This window comes from Crocuta crocuta, unplaced genomic scaffold (assembly GCF_008692635.1).
Source record: "Crocuta crocuta isolate KB4526 unplaced genomic scaffold, BGI_CrCroc_1.0 scaffold682, whole genome shotgun sequence".
In the NCBI taxonomy this organism is placed as follows: Eukaryota; Metazoa; Chordata; class Mammalia; order Carnivora; family Hyaenidae; genus Crocuta; species Crocuta crocuta.
The window spans coordinates 302,561-319,274 of NW_027533277.1; the positions used below are offsets into that span (position 1 = coordinate 302,561).

Here is a 16,714-nt window from a genome sequence, read left to right on the forward strand (position 1 = left end):
CATCAGTTAATGATCACTTTCTTATAGATGCTTTCCCTAAACTTTACAGACATATTCAGGTTCCCTGTCAGGTATGAATGGATCAAGAAGATGTGGTTTATCTATACCATGGAATACTACATGGCAATGAGAAACAATGAAATCTGGCCATGTGTAGCAACATGGATGGACCTTGAGGGTGTTATGCTGAGCAAAATAAGTCAGGCAGAGAAGGACAAATATCATATGTTTGCACGTATAGGAGGATTAGGAGGAACTTGATGGAGGAACAAGGGGGAGAAGAAGGGCGGAAATGGTGGGGGAAAGGGAGAGAGGCAAACCATGAGAGACTCTTGAATGCTGACAAAAACTGAGGACTGATGTATGTGCGGGGGAGGGGGGGATGGGCAGGGGAGGAGGACACTTGTGGGGATGAGCACTGAGTGTTATGTGGAAACTAATTTGACAATAAACTATTTGTAAAAAAAAAACAAAAACAAAAACAAAAACAGGTTCCCTGTCAGGTGCTCTCCAGATACCCTTGTAGTAGATGCTGTGTGCACTCCCCAGGCCCCCCTCAGGACCAAGGTACTCATCCCTACCCCATAGCTGACGTTATCCCTAGAAATTGCTCTCAGTTAAAAATAAATGCCTCCATCAATATTATAGCCTTTCCTCTAAGGTTGCCTGTACCTAATGACCTGTGGATGCAGGAGTACAAGTGCCCAGCTCCTTTGTTTGGTTTAGGGACACAATCAGGACAATTCTAAAGAGCCATCCTAGCTCCAGAGGGATGGGTTCCTCCTGGGTTGAAGTCCCTGTGACAACTTCATCACCAGTCAGCTTCTCCTCCACCCAAACATATTCTCCCTCACATTTTTATAGGAATTATCTCAACGATCACTCCCAGACTTAAGACAACCTCATAATTTCTTTCCTGAATGATTCACAATTTTAATTATATATGTTCTGTGTGTGTGTGTGTGTGTGTGTGGTTTTACTCTGTATGGTATATCCCTTCACCAAATATGCTCTATAAGGGAAGAGACCATGTCCACTATGCTTCCCGCTATATTTTCAGCATATTGTCTGAAAGATAAGTGTTATTCAACAAGTGTTCTTGCTGAATGTTCTGTTCTTAATTTCAGTCAAGTTGGACTCTTTCATAGTTTCAAAAACCATTTATATTTTTCTTTGTGAACTTACCAATTTAGAAGAGAACTTCATGCACAAATAAAGCAAAAATACTATTTAAAAAATTAAAAATCGGAGCACCTGGGTGGCTCAGTCAATTAAGCCTCTGACTCTTGATTTCAATTCAGGTCATGGTCTCATGGGTTCATGAGATCGAGCTTTGTCTTGGGCTCTGCACTGACAGCATGGAGCTTGAGATTCACTCTCCCTCTCTCTCTGACTCTCCCTTCCTCACTGCTATCAGTGTAAGGCCTACTTTAAATCCTCTGTCCCTCTCTCTGTATCTCAGTCTCTTTATCAAAAATGAATAAACATTTATTTAAAAAAGAATTTTTTCATGAGATCATAAGGAGACTTAAAGCAGATGAAGAAAGAATTAACAGACAAGAAAGGTCCACAGTGTATAGGCACAGCATATGCTTCCTAATTTTGTTATTAATTACTAGGGCCATAATATTTTATATTCTAATCATAAATGAATAAAAGCTCTATTCATCAGAATTCACATGAACACTTAGGATTCGTAGAATTTTACTTTTTTCCAATCAGATAGAAGTGATATGACTGATGGCTGAGTATATTTTGGCAAGTTGTTTAATGTCTTATTTAATTTTTTTAATGTTTATTTACTCTGAGAGACAGAGAGAGACATGAGCAGGGTAGGGGCAGAGAGAGAGAGACACAGAATCTGAAGCAGGCTCCAAGCTGTCAGCACAGAGCCCAACAAGGGGCTTGAACTCATGAACCATGAGATCATGACCTGAGCCAAAGTTGGACGTTTAACCAACTGAGCCACCCAGGCACCCCTGTTTAATGTCTTATTTAGTTTCTATATTCTCATCTGTTAAGTGAACATAATACTACTTACCTAATGGGTTATTGCCAGGATTGAATAAAAATATACAGAAATTACAAGGTACTTAGTATATAATCAATACTTCTTTCTTTCCATCTATATGATTCCAAAGCATTCATCAAAGTTTCTTCTGCAGTAGATAGTCAATGTATAAAAATCAATCAAATGTTATAAAAGTTATATTCAGCATATATACTGAAAAAAGTTCCTCATGTTCATGGAGCAAAATAACAAGTTTAAGAGGAAAATTTGGAATCACACAAACCTATGTCATATAGTATTCCTGTTCAGTTTTTAAAATTATCGTCAATATTAATAAAAAGGTATTTTTATTAGGAATAAGGAAATTAAATATTTGCAGTGACTATGCAAAAGAAATAGAAGTTTTAATCATATACCACTCTTTTTTCCCTCCTTATCCCCTAATAATGAGCGTTAGTTTATACTAGAATATTTCATATTTTGGGGCACCTAGGTGGCTCAGTCATTAAGCATTGGGGTCTTGATTTGGGCTCAGGTCAGGTTCCCAGGGTTGCAACCCCAAGTCGGGTTTCAGCACTGGGAGTGAAACCTGAATGTGATTCTCTTCTCTTCCTCTGCTCCCCTCCCCTGCTCTCTCTCTCTTTCTCTCTCTCTCTAAAAATTTTTAAAATAAAAGAATTTAGAGGCTCCTGGATGACTCAGTTGATTAAGCATCCGACTCGATCTGGGCTCAGGTAATAATCTTACAATTTGTGAATTCTAGCCCTCAGCTGAGTTCTGTGATGACAGTGCAGAGCCCACTTGGAATTATCTCTCTCCCTCTTCCTCTGCCCCTTCCTAGATCTCTCTCTCTCTTTCTCTCACAATAGATTTTAAAAAAATAAAATTTTTTTAAAGAAAAAACATTTTACTTCATATCAAATACAATATTTATGCAATGGTTAGTATGAATATAATGAAATACCTGTAGGAAATAAAACAGAAAAAAGTGAATATCTTCTCATGTGTATATAACAGATATGATCTAGGATTAGCATTTTCTTTCATCAAGGAACTTTTCCAGAATAGAGACTACTAAAAAGTTCTTGGTAAGAGTAGTATTCTATCCAGTTTTGTTTTTATTTTAACTATGACCATATAACTAAGAATATAAAATATATATTAAGAGGCACACATTTAAAATAAGTTAAAAGGTTGCAACACATCACATCTGAGATACATCAAATTATACCTGAGATTTGAATACGATAATTACATGTGAACTAGGAGTTTAAATAAAAGTCTGTAATTTTAGTGTTTTTAAAAGTTTTAGGACACCTGGGTGGCTCAGTCAGTTGGGCGTACAACTTCGGCTCAGGTCATGATCTCATGATTGATGAGTTTGAGCCCTTCATCAGGCTATGTGCTGACAGCTTGAAGCCTGGAGCTTGCTTCAGATTCTGTGTCTCCCTCTCTCTCTGTCCTTCCCCCACTCATGCTCTGTCTCTCTCTGCCTCAAAAATAAATATAAACATAAAATTTTTTAAAGTTTTTATTTAAGTTGCAGTTAGGTAACAAACAGCATAATATTACTTTCAGGTGTAAAATTTAGTGATTCAACACTTCCATACAAACACCTGCTGCTCATCACAAGTGTGCCCCTTAATCTCAACCACCTATTTAATCCCTCCACCCACGTCCCTTCTGGTAAACATCAGTTTGTTCTCTAGAATTAATAGTCTGGTTTTTGGTTTGACTCTCATTCTCCTTTTCCCCCCTTTGCTCATTTGTTTTATTTCTTAAATTCCACATTTGAGTGAAATCATATGGTATTTGTTTTTCTCTGACTGAATTATTTCCCTTAGCTTAATACTCCACCCATTCTCTTTTATGGCTGAAAAGATGCTCAACATCGCTGATCATCATGGAAATGCAAATCAAAACTACAATGAGATATCACTTCACACCTGTCAGAACGGTTAAAATCAACAACACAAGAAACAACAGGTGTTGGTGAGTATGTGGAGAAAGGGGGACCCACTTGTACTGTTTATGGGAATGCAAACTGGTGCAGCCACTTTGGAAAACAGTATGGCATTTCCTCAAAAAGTTAAAAATAGAACTACCCTACTATCCAGCAATTGCACAACAAAGTATGTACCCAAAGAATACAAAAATACTAATTCAAAGGGCTACATGCACCCTGATGTTTATAGCAGATGATCTTCCACAGCCAAAAGATGGAAACAGCCCAAGGGTTCAATAAATGGTTAAAGAAGATGTGATGTATATGTAGAAAGGAGTATTAGTAGTATTTATTTTTGGATATCTGTATTGATTCTCTACGTACTTAGTTGTGAAAAGTAAACATAAAATAAGTAGAACAAATGCTATTGAGGCTTCATAGTGTATATAGTATTGAGGAAATGGTGTGAGGAATCTTACTTCATTTTGGGGTGGGAGACAACCACTGGTTGAGAAATTAAGCTTCAGTGGACAGACGTATCTGTCTCCCAGCTACAGTGTGAAAATAGAGCAGGCATTATGGTTGAGAATAAGATGGCTTGCAGGACAGGGACACAGTGACAGTGTTATGGACCGAAGGTTTGTGTCCCCTCAAAATCCACATGCTGAAATGCTGACACCCAGGGAAGATGAATTTGGAGATGGGGCCTCTTAGGAAGCAATTAAGTGGAAATAAGCTCAATAAGTGGGGCCCCCATCACATAATAATAGTGTCCTGAGAAAAGACACCAGACCTTGCTACCTCTCTCCTCACAAACACGCACCAATGAAAAGCCAATGGAGGACATAGTCAGTGGGTGGCCACATACAAGCCAGAAAGAGTTCACACCAAAACTAAATTAGCCTGAAACTTGAACTTGGACTTCTAAGTCTCCAAAACTATGAGAAATGAATTTCTCTTATTTAAACCTCCAAGTGTGTAGTGTTTTGTTATGACAGCCCAGGCAGACTAACATAGACAGTAACTTTCCTTCACTCAGAAACAAAGACCAAACAGAAGAACCTCCCTTTGGTACAAGGGATGCTTAATGCCCCATCGCAAGTCACTTGACCTGGAACTTTCCTTCTTTTCTCCTAGTCCGGGGCATTCAGAGACGCAGTTTAGAGCACTGCATCCCTGAGATACAGGAGAAGAATGGAAATGATAGAGGACAAGGGGAAGAATAGGAAATGCATTAGCAGTGGGTGGCCAGAGCCTGATTTGAGGGGAAAGGGAAAATAGGGAAAGAGAGGAACAGGAGAGCTCAAGGACAAGGGGAAAGAGGAAGATGAAAAGAATACAGTTGGCAGATGAACAAAGAATACTCAGGACAGGGTGCAATAGGCATGGGTGATGACAGGTTCAGAAACCAGGGTGCAATAGGCATGGATGATGGCAGGTTCAGAAACCAAAGAAACCAGTGAGGACAGTGAGGCTCTCTTCTCTGTCCTCCTAATTTGCCTCCACCAGCCTAGAGACAATGTAGACAATGCAAAGCCTGTGTGTAAATTAGTAAAGGCATCCTTTCTGGATTACTGAAGGAGAAAGTTAGTATTTTTATGGTGAGAGTAGACCTCAGGATATGAGGATGGAGGTGGGAAGATATCTTTATGTCTGTCTTCAACACGTTCTGCAGTCAATGCAGCCGCCTCACAACCCATTGGTTGGCTAGCAGAGCACAGGATAGATTAAGACCCCACTCAATACCTCATCTGGTACCCATATGAAGTAATATAAGTATATCATTGTTGGTGGACTTCTCTGTCTTCACCAAATGGAAAGGCATCCTCACACAGTACTCTTTGAACCCTATGGAACACCATCTCTGACTGCTGGGTGGCTCAATATCTCCACTCAGTACAGGGATGACAGGAGGTGCCATTACCATTTAACCAATACCTTCCTGGGGCACCTGGGTGGCTCAGCCAGTTAAGTGTCTCACTCTTGAATTTTGCTCGGGCCAAAATCTTAGGGTAGTGAGGTTCAGCGCTGCCTGTGTCACTAATAGCATGGAGCTTGCTTGGGATTCCCTCTCTCCTCTCTCTCTCTCCCTGTCCCTCCATCCATTCACACACATTCTCACTTTCTTTTTTTTTAATGTAATTTATTGTCAAATTGGTTTCCATACAATACCCAGTGCTCATCCAAACAAGTGCCCTCCTCAATGCCCATCACCCACTTTCCCCTCTACCCTAGCCCTCAGTTTGTTCTCAGTATTCAAGAGTCTCCTGTGGGCTGCCTCCTTCCCTCTCTGTAACTTTTTCCTTTACCCCTTCCCTTTCCCCATAGTCTTATGTTAAATTTCTCAAGATCCACATATGAGTGAAAACATATGGTATCTGTCTTTCTCTGACTTATTTCACCTAGCATAATACCTTCCAGTTCCATCCACATTGCTGCAAATGGCCAATTTTCATTCTTTCTCATTGCCCAGTAGCATTCCCCTGCATATATAAACCACATCTTCTTTATCCATTTGTCAGTTGATGAATATTTAGGCTCTTTTCTTGATTTGGCTATTGTTGAAATTGCTGCTATAAACATTTGGGTACATGTGTCCCTATCCATCAGCACTTCTGTACAACTTGGATAAATTCCTAGCAGAGCTATTGCTGGGTCATAGGTTAGTTCTCCTTTTAATTTTTTGAGGGACCTCCAAACTGTTTTCCAGAGCAGCTGCACCAGTTTGCATTCCCACCAAGAGTGTAAGAGGGTTCAGTTTTCTCCACATACACATTCTCACTTTAAAAATAAATAAACTTTTTAAATTAATAAAATAATAATAATAATAATTTTAAATTCCACCTTCCTTCAAATCGCTTCCTCCCACATGATGAATTTCCTACAGTTTCATTGCCATAAAACCATGCCCTAGATTCCTAAGAGCTTTGAGTTAAGAGAATAGCTTCTCATTTCTTTGATGCTCCTTATAGAGAAAATCTGTGACAGGGCACTGAGACACTTGGATTTGGGAGACAGAGAACCAGAGGAATTATGAAGCAGAAAGTCTGGTTCTGGGAGTAGTTTCAACAGACCTAGAAGATTTAAGCATTGTAAAACCCAGAATGCTCTCTCTAGAATTAGTCATTTAATTCTTACTTGTCTCAATCCCCATATGTCCCCAAATGTTTCATATTGTTACTTCACTACAACTTACTTAAAGAAAAGTATTCTAATCTCCATACCTCCACTCTAGATTGGCTCTGTGGCAGAGTATATAGCATTGTAAGTACTTTGCAGTAGCAATGAGGCCAGGATAACATGATAAACCAGCAGATCACATCAAGAAATTACACAAAAGTATAGGAAAATCCCTATAACAGTTGATAAAGAAACAAAGTGAGCACCTTCCCTTTGGTACTGATTATGACAGATGCCTCTATACCCTTTCTTGCCACTTCCCTCCTCTCCTAGGAAATATATCCTCAAAAATGCATTGTAGGCTAATTAATGGAGCTATGGAAAGCTACAAACATGTATGTATTGCTTTTCTTTAATCCTTCCACTTCCCAAAGATATGCTTCCATGGTTCAGGAGGGGAACCATCAGAAACTGAGGAATGAGATTCTAGCGGGCAGAGAATGGGTTTCATTTTTATCTGCCATGTCTTCTCCAACTGCCCAGATTGGAAGTCATACACTACTGATCTTTGAAGGGATAACGGTTATAAGAGAGGAGTTGAGGTTTTCTAAGTTACTGAATAATCTTTGGTGAAGACATGGCCACAAAACTGATGTAGAGAGATTTAATCCTTGACCAGTCGACAGCAGCGTTTCAAACCATCCCGAAGGACCTCTTTGACTTTGTCGTTCCTCAAGGTGAAGATGAAAGGGTTTAGGAAGGGGGTAACCACAGAAATCAACAGGGAAACTATCTTATTGTACTCAGCGGCCTGTGTTTGCTTAGGTTTCACATACAGGAACAAGCAGCTGCCATAGCCGATCACAACAAAGGTGAAGTGAGAGGCACACGTAGAGAAGGCTTTCCTCCGGCCCGAGGCTGTGGGGATCTTGAGGATGGTGGAGATGATGTAGGTGTAGGAGACAATTGTTGGGGCCAGCGAACCAATGATAATGACAACAGCCATTAAGAAGAGAACAAACTCTGTGAAAAGAGTGTCACCACAGGATAGTTTGAACAGTTGCCCGCGTTCACAGAAAAAATGGTCTAACAGATTTGACTTGCAGAAGGTAAACTGAAATGTGGCATAGACTGGCCATATTTCAGAAAGGAACCCAAACACCCATGACACGATGACCACCCAGATGCAGGTGTGGCTGTTCATAATGATGTTGTACCTCAAAGGGTTACAGACAGCCACGTAACGGTCCACAGCCATGGCTCCCAGTAACACAAACTCCGTGGTCCCCACAGCAAGGTACAGGAAGAGCTGGGTGACACATGCAGCCAGAGATACTGTCTGCATCCCAGGAAGCAGCAAACCCCAAAGCATCATGGGCACAGTAATGGTTGTGATCATGATCTCCAAGGCAGAGAGATGACCAAGGAAGAAATACATGGGGGACTGCAGACGTTTATCAACACAGACAATCACGATGATGACCATGTTTCCCAATAATGTCGCTGAGTAGAAGAAAAAGAATATAGCAAAAAGAATGTGGTGTAGTTCTTGGGACCCAGGGAAGCCTAGAAGGCAGAACTCTGTAGCACTGGAGATATTCCTCATCATTTACTCCTTGTTTCTGCTCCTTGTAAAACCTAGAGCTCAAAGACTGGTAGAATGGCTCACATGGTCCTGTTCTCCAAAGAGAAGGAAGACAGGTTAGGATGAGAAACTATTTCCAACCTGAAGACCAGGTGACATGCCCCTACTGCAATGTTCTGCATAAGGTCAGACATCAATGTGATCACCTGCAATCTAGCCCAAGGCTGCCTGTCTGGACTAGTTGAAGACTCCTGAATCTCTTACTGGGGGTAAGAAAACCTTCTCTGTCTTTTCGCATCACAGGATATGCCTTTTTTCAGGGGATTCTCGGAGGAGAAGAGTGTTTAAACTGGCCAGTTATGAAGCTATATTGATCAGCCACACCAGTCCTGAGACTGTGTCACTTCTTATGTTAACTGTAGCAGATGACATAACATAAGGGTGTCCTAGGTGGTGTTCAAAACATGGAACATTGAACCCGATAGAGCAACCTTACTGGTATTGTCTAGACCCATCTTGGGGTAGTAGAAAAGCACAAAGGACTAAGACCAAGACCCCTGCTTTCCCCAGATCATAAACTTCCATAGTACAGAGCAGAAACATCTACAAATGAGAGCTCTGGAGCTTGAGGTAATTTCCCAGGGCAGAATCATTCTTCACTAACCACACGTGCTTTGTAAAATTTTAGGATAGAGGAATGGTGGCACCTGGCAACTGACAAAGATAGATCTGAGGCCAATAGCCCCTGTGGATGTCTAGATTTCTACTTTTCATTTTATCCACCCCATTACTCGAATGTCATCTCCTCAGAGGACTCTTTCTACTAGCCCTACACGAAATAGGAATAACTTGTTCATTTTGGACTTTGCCATTCCTTGTATCACTTTTTATTACCTGATCTGATATGTATGCTAATTTCATTCCTTCATTTAACATTAAGCAAATGCAGCAGTGAATAGAACAAACAAAAATTCCTGCCCTGTGGAGCTTACATTCAAGGGGAGGGTGGATGTTGGATTATATACAAGAAAAGTAAGTAAAATTATGATACTAGCCTATTAATCATGCTGAAATAAATATAAGTCAAGGAAGATGGACTGGAAATTTAATTTCATTTATTAATTGTTCATCTATGATATTAGAATATAAACCCTATGAAGGCAAGGACATGTATATATACATATTATTGTTGAGCTATACAGTCATGCTGATAAAGTTTTGTACATGACTGATATATGGATATGTGCTATTTGATTAAATAGTACTTGACCCTCATTCAAGTAGTTGGGCCATACCCCCTGGATCCTACTCTTCTTAACTTACCTTCATGGCTCACATTACCATTTTCTCTTCCTCACTTCCCTTACTCATGCCACCTCCTCTAAGCCTCTGTGGTTTGGAATGATTGGCAAACAGGTCAGGTATTATTGGGATAGCTCAATGATCTGCATTCTACAATTTCTGCATATAGGAAACTAGGTGAAAAAATAGAAAAGAATCTTAGTAGTGACTGTTTTAAATATTGGAACAGAGAAGAAATGAATCTGGTCTCTGCTGTGTAGTGGGGATATGGAGATGACCTCAACCACTCTTTAGGTTTTGGGCATCCTTTCTTCTAACAGGTAGCCAAGCCCAGAACTCTAATTTGATCTTCCCTTACTTTTTCCTCCCTAAAGGAAACCCCTGAGAAAATACTTACCTCCATGGAGGGTCCTCTCCACCCTTCTCAGACTTTCCAGGACTTGGATAACTTGTCTGGCTACTGATGATGAATATACAGGGACTACAGCAACTTACTCAGGAGGAGCTGAGTAAAAAGTCCAGAAATAACAACATTGTTGGAGCTGAGGGTCTCTTTCTCTCTCCTTCCTTTCCACTACCCTCCTTCCCAATGGGATTTAGTCGCTGAGGTACCTGTTCTTAATTAGCCCAGGTTCAGGGCGTCCCTAAGCAATCAGACTGAGGAAGGCAGAGGAAACTTTTAGTTATTCTCATTTCTGACCAATTAAATGTCAGAACTTTCTAAACTTTTTGCTTAATGAAGAAATCTGAAATCTCACCAATCACAAGTTTTCAATATCACTACTGCCTTCTCAAAAGCCTCAAGTCCAAGTTTCAAGAGACATCTCAGACTCTAAGCAGATCACCCCTTCTGCTCTATATCCTAGACTCTTCCCTGATTCTCTTAGCTATTCAGAGAAAAAAATCATCCCCCAGCCCCAATAGGACACATTACAATTGACAGCTAAAATGTGCACCAATATCCTAAAAGCATGCATATTAGTCCCAGCCAAAGCCTTCATCAGAAATCCCCTATAAAGTCTGTTTCCTTCTTCACTCATTTCCTAGAGAGGCTCCTGCTCCTAACCCTGAGAACCTTCCTGAACACTGGGGAGAGATACTACCTCCAAATCGTACTCCACTCTCTGCTATTGTCTCAGGTTTCCCCTCTTCAGAACACACACACATGCATCTGTATGCATTCAAGCATGATTCTTACAGTTATTTCGATGGTGTGTCCATGTTTGCCGGCTGGGCACTTCAAAGTGGGAGGCATAAAGACAGACAACGTAGGCAGTTATATCTACAACCTGAACCAACTGACACATGTACGTTGTACATCTGCTTTATGCTAGAGTGAGACAGAAATAGCACCGCCTACAAAACATTTATCTGGATTTGGGATTTCATTTGAAGTATACCTGTTAAATCTGAGAGTGTCAATAGATGCAGAAGGGTATCAACTGGGAATAATCTTCCTCCTCATTTCTGACATTGCCAAGCCCAAACAGATTACCATGTAATATTAGAAAAAAATCTAATAATTTCTAATGTATCTGCATATTCTTTATAGAATATGCTGTGAAAATCCTTTTTAAAACCTTATCCCTCTCACATAACAATATATTACAATAGATGTATAAATAGATACATAAAGCATATCTACACATGCTGCCCACTTTTATTTCTACACAGTGTTCTAGTATATGGACCCTCATTCTTTATTAGTTAGCTCTCTACTGGTCATTGTTTATTGTTGTTTTAATTTTATTGTGAAAAAATGATGCTATAAATATCTTTATACATTCATAACTCCATACACATTGATATTTCTGATAAATCCCTAGTCTGGGCACCTCTAAGCTAAAAGATAGATCTATTGAACGTATTGGTTCCTATTAATACCAATCCAAAGATTTTTGGATTGGTTCACACTGACACTAAGACTGTGGTAAGAGCACTCTTGATTTCCTGATCTGCTACTAACTAAAAATATAATCATAATTCATTTAAAATACCCTAATCGAGAAATTAATTGGAAAATCTATTGAAATAGAAAATGTTTTGAAAGATAAAAATTACCAAAACTGACTCAAAAAGAAATTAAACACATTTCCTAAGTATTCTTAATATGGAAAATAACTGAATTCATAATTTAAAATGCTCTCGCACAGAAAACTATAGCCACTATAGTGGCTTTACTGGTATATTCTATCAAATGTTTAAGAAAGAAATATTTCCAATTCTACACTGAATTTTCCAGAAAATTGAGCACAAGGGAACACTGCTCATTAATTTTATGAAGTCAGAATTAAATCTTGGTACCAAGGATCAAGGACACTGAAAGAAAAGAAAACTAAGATCCCTTTTGAATATGAAAACAAAAATCTTTAGTAAAATTGAGAAAATAAAATCCAGCAATACTTAAAGAGAATAATGTACCATAACAAAGTGGTAATTTTATTCCAGATATGCATGGTTGGTTTGACATTAGGAGATTAATTAATATAACTCATCATATGAACAGAAATAAAGAGAAAAGCCACATGGTCAATTAAATATAAGTAGAGAAGGCATTTCACTAAAATCAACATCCACTGATTAAGAACTTTGATCAAACTAGAATAAATGGGATCTTCTTTAAACTCATAATAGAATCCATCAAAAATCTTATGCTAACATGAAACCTGATGATGAAAGACCTAAGTTCTCCCTCCAAGACAGGGAGAGAGGTCACAATATCTGTTCTTACCACTTCTATTCAATGTTAAACTGGACATCCTAGCTAATGCAATAAGGCAAGAAAATGAAATTAAAAGCATACAGTTGGGAAATAAAGAAAAAATATTTATTTGCAGATTACATAATCCAATATGCAGAAAATCCTAAGAGGTCTACAAAACAAAAACAACAGTCTGAGCAAGATGGCGGAGAAGTAGGGAGCTTTGTGCATTTCGCTTGCCTGAAACAGAGAAGGCCTGAAGCCATAGGACACTGAGCTGCAGGAGTTTGGGAAGAGAAAGAGACAGAGTACACTGGGAAGGCAACCTCATAAATGCGTGAGTGCGAACTGGGGAAGATAAAAGTGGGCTGGGACTGGAGACACGGAGGGAGGGGAGGGAGCCCCCCTTGAGGGGAGCTTCAGTGAGTCAAGGGGAAAAGAAAGAGAGGCTGAAACTGCTCATAGAACTGTCTCCGGGAAAGAGAAAAACCTTGGCTCAGACAGAAACTGTTCTTAGTTCTAGCTGGGGTGCTGACTTTGAACTGGGTGCCCCCAGTCCCAGGTGGCACCAGGAGAAACTGCTTCCAGCTCGACCCCCTGCAATGGAGAAGCGGCTGACCGGCAGGACTGTGTTTCAGGTGGTATCAATGAAGGGCTTGGACTGGGACCTGGAAATGAGGCGAGGCTTGGGACATAGAACACAGCCCACCTTGGCTGCACCCGCAGTACAGGAAGATCTGACCCAAGGAAGCGATTTGCAGTGCTTAGTTCCAGAGGGGACTGGGGCTCTACCATTTTGCTCCCCACAACCACCAAGGTGAGACCTCAGGGAGCAGCCCGAGGGATGCAGTGGAGGCTAAGACCTGTCTACACCAAATCAGCCCAACCCCCTAGAGAGCTGCTTTTTTTTTTTTACCAGAGCCTGAGGCAAGACAAACATGGACACACTGCTGTGATTAATTCTAGATCAATTCTTTCTATTCAGATATATTTTCCCCTTGTCTGACTCTTATCTCTCCCCTCTGCTGGACTGGGCACTGTGATCATTGGTTTGCTTAAACAGTCACATTTAATCCATTCTCTAGATGTATATTCTACACCTCTACCGCTACCTTTCTGTCTCTCTCTCTGGAGTAATCAGACTATATAGTTTATCTGAGTAACACAATCTTCGTTTCTTTCTCCCCTTACTCCTCTTTCTCTCTCTGAATTAAGCCTCTTAGTCTCTCTGCCTAGTCATTGTCCAATTTCGCTTTCTCCCCGCCCTGACATTTCTCTCTGTGTATATGCTCTTCCATCAGCACTGCATACACCCGCTCTCTATTTATAGCTGGAAATTCTGGTTTTATACTTTTAGACTGTCCCTTGTCTTTTGGAGTTTTTTCTTCTTCTTTTTCTAATTTTCTTTTTATTTTTCCCTTTCAGTTTGCTCATTTGTTGGATTTGTCTGTGCGTTTGCGTGACTTTGTTCCCTGTGTGTTTGTCTGTTTTTTCTTCCAGGGCTACCTCAAGAAACAAGCCAAAGTACACATGGTGGAGAGTCCCAAATACCACTACATGTAGGGAAATAAAATAATCAAACAATAAGAGAGAACAAGAGACAACATTAAAAGAACACTTCCTGCACGGACAGGCCCTAGACAGTCAATGAGCCTTCCTTAATATAGCGGTACTTGCAGGTGCAGAGCGCATAATGAGATTTTAAAACTAACAAGAGACAGAAAGCTAGCCAAAATGACCAGCCAGAAGAACTCTCCTCTAAAGAAATTCCAGGAAGATATGACAGCTAAAGAGCTGCTTAAAACAGATATAAGCAGGGGTGCCTGGGTGGCTCAGTTAAGTGGCCGACTTCAACTCAGGTCATGATCTCACGGTTTGTGGGTTCAAGCCCCGCACTGGGCTCTGCGCTGACAGCTTAGAACCTGGAGCCTACTTTGGATTCTATGTCTTCCTCTCTCTCTGCCCCTCCCCAGCTCATGTTCTGTCTCTCTCTGCGTCTCAATAAATAAATGTTTTAAAAAATAACAGATATAAGCAAAATAACTGAACAAGAATTTAGAACAATAGTCATAAAAATAATCGCTGGGCTTGAAAAAATCATGGAAGACATCAGAGAAGCTATTGCTACNAGAATTCTACAGAGAAAAAAAGGACTCTAAACCCATATTTTTCAATAATAACACTGAATGTAAATGGACTAAATGCTCCAATTGCACCCGGATGGCTCAGTTGGTTGAGTGTCCCACTTTGGCTCAGGTCATGATTTCGTGGTTCGTGGGTTCAAGTCCTGTGTCAGGCTCTGTGCTGACAGCTCAGAGCCTGGAGCCTGCTTAAGATTCTGTATCTCCCTCTCTCTCTGACCCTCTGTGCTCATGCTGCCTCTCTCTCTCTCTCTCAGAAATAAATAAAACATTTAAAATTTTTTAATTAAAAAAAAGTAAGGTGATGGAGAAATATCTAAAATGCTACTGGAAGTCAAAAGAAAGCTGGAGTAGCCATACTCATTTCAGACAAACTGGACTTTAAAGTAAAGGCAGTAACAAGAGATGAAGAAGGGCACTATATAATAATTACAGGGTCCATCCATCTGGAAGAGATAACAATTATTAAATGTCTACGCAGCAAATACAGAAGCACCCAAATACAGAAAACAATCACAAACAGAAACAGTCTCATGGATAAGAATGTGCTAATAGCAGAGGACTTTAATACTCCACTTATAACAATGGATAGATCAACTAGACAGAAAATCATTAACGAAACAATGGACTTGAATGATACATTGGACCAGATGGATTTGACAGATATATTTAGAACTCTACATCCTGAGGCTATAGAATTCACTTTCTTCTCAAGTGTGCATGGCACATATACAGGGTCATAAAGCAGCCCTCAAAAAATATAAAAGAATTGAGATCATACCATGCACACTTTCAGATCACAATGCTATGAAACTTGAAATCAATCACAGGAAGAAGTCTGGAAAACCTCCAAAAACATGGAGGTTAAAGAACACCCTACTAAAAAATGAATGGGCCAATCAGGCGAGTAGAGAAGAAATTTAAAAATATATGGAAAGAAATGAAATGAAAATACAACTATTCAAATTCTTTGAGATGCGGCAAAGGCAGTCCTAAGAGGAAGGTACACTGCACTCCAGGCATATTTCAAGGAACTAGAAAAAGCACAAATACAAAATCTAACAGTTCACCTAAAGGAACAAGGAGAGCAATAAGAGAATCCCAAACTCAGCAGAAGAAGAGAAATAGTAAAAATCAGGGCAGAAATAAAAAATACAGAATCAAAAAAAAAACCAGTTGAACAGATCAATGAAACCAAGAGTTAGTTTTTTGAAAAAATAAACAAAATTGACAAACTTCTAGCCAGGCTTCTCAAAAAGAAGAGAGAGCACCCAAATACACAAAATCACTAATGATAATGGACTTATTACAACCAGTCCTTCAGAAATACAGGCAATAATCAGGGAATACTATGAAAAATTAAATGCCCACAGATTGGACAACTTAGAAGAAATGGACAAATTCCTAAACACACACACACTACCAAAATTCTACGGGAAGAGATAGAAAATCTAAATAGACCCATAACTAGTGAAGAAATTGAATCAGTTATCAAAAATCTCCCAAAAGAATAAGAGCCCTGGGCCAGATGGCTTTCCTGGGAAATTCTACCAGACATTTAAATCAGAGTTAATACCCACTCTGCTCAAGCTATTCCAAAAAAAATAGAAATCGGAGGAAAACTTCTAGGCTCATTCTACAAAGCGAGCACCACTTTGATTCCCAAGCCAGTCAGAGACCCCTCAAAAAAAGAGAACTACAGGCCAATATCCTTGATGAATACGGATGCAAAAATCCTCAATAAGATCCTTGCAAATCGAATCCAACAGCACATAAAAAGAATTATCTACCAAGATCAAGTGGGATTCATTCCTGGGTTACAGGGCTGGTTCAATATTTGCAAATCAAACAATGTGATACATCACATCAACAAAAGAAAAGATAAAAACCATATGATCTTGTTGAGAGA

At 39.7% G+C, this 16,714-nt stretch overlaps 1 protein-coding gene across 1 annotated transcript; it reads right to left on the reverse strand.

Annotated features, from left to right (window-relative positions):
- Positions 1-7,740: 7,740 nt before the first annotated feature.
- Positions 7,741-8,685, reverse strand: LOC144218072 (olfactory receptor 9A4-like). Its single transcript, XM_077747895.1, has one exon. It carries the CDS (start codon positions 8,683-8,685, stop codon positions 7,741-7,743), a length of 945 nt encoding a protein of 314 aa, XP_077604021.1.
- Positions 8,686-16,714: the final 8,029 nt, after the last annotated feature.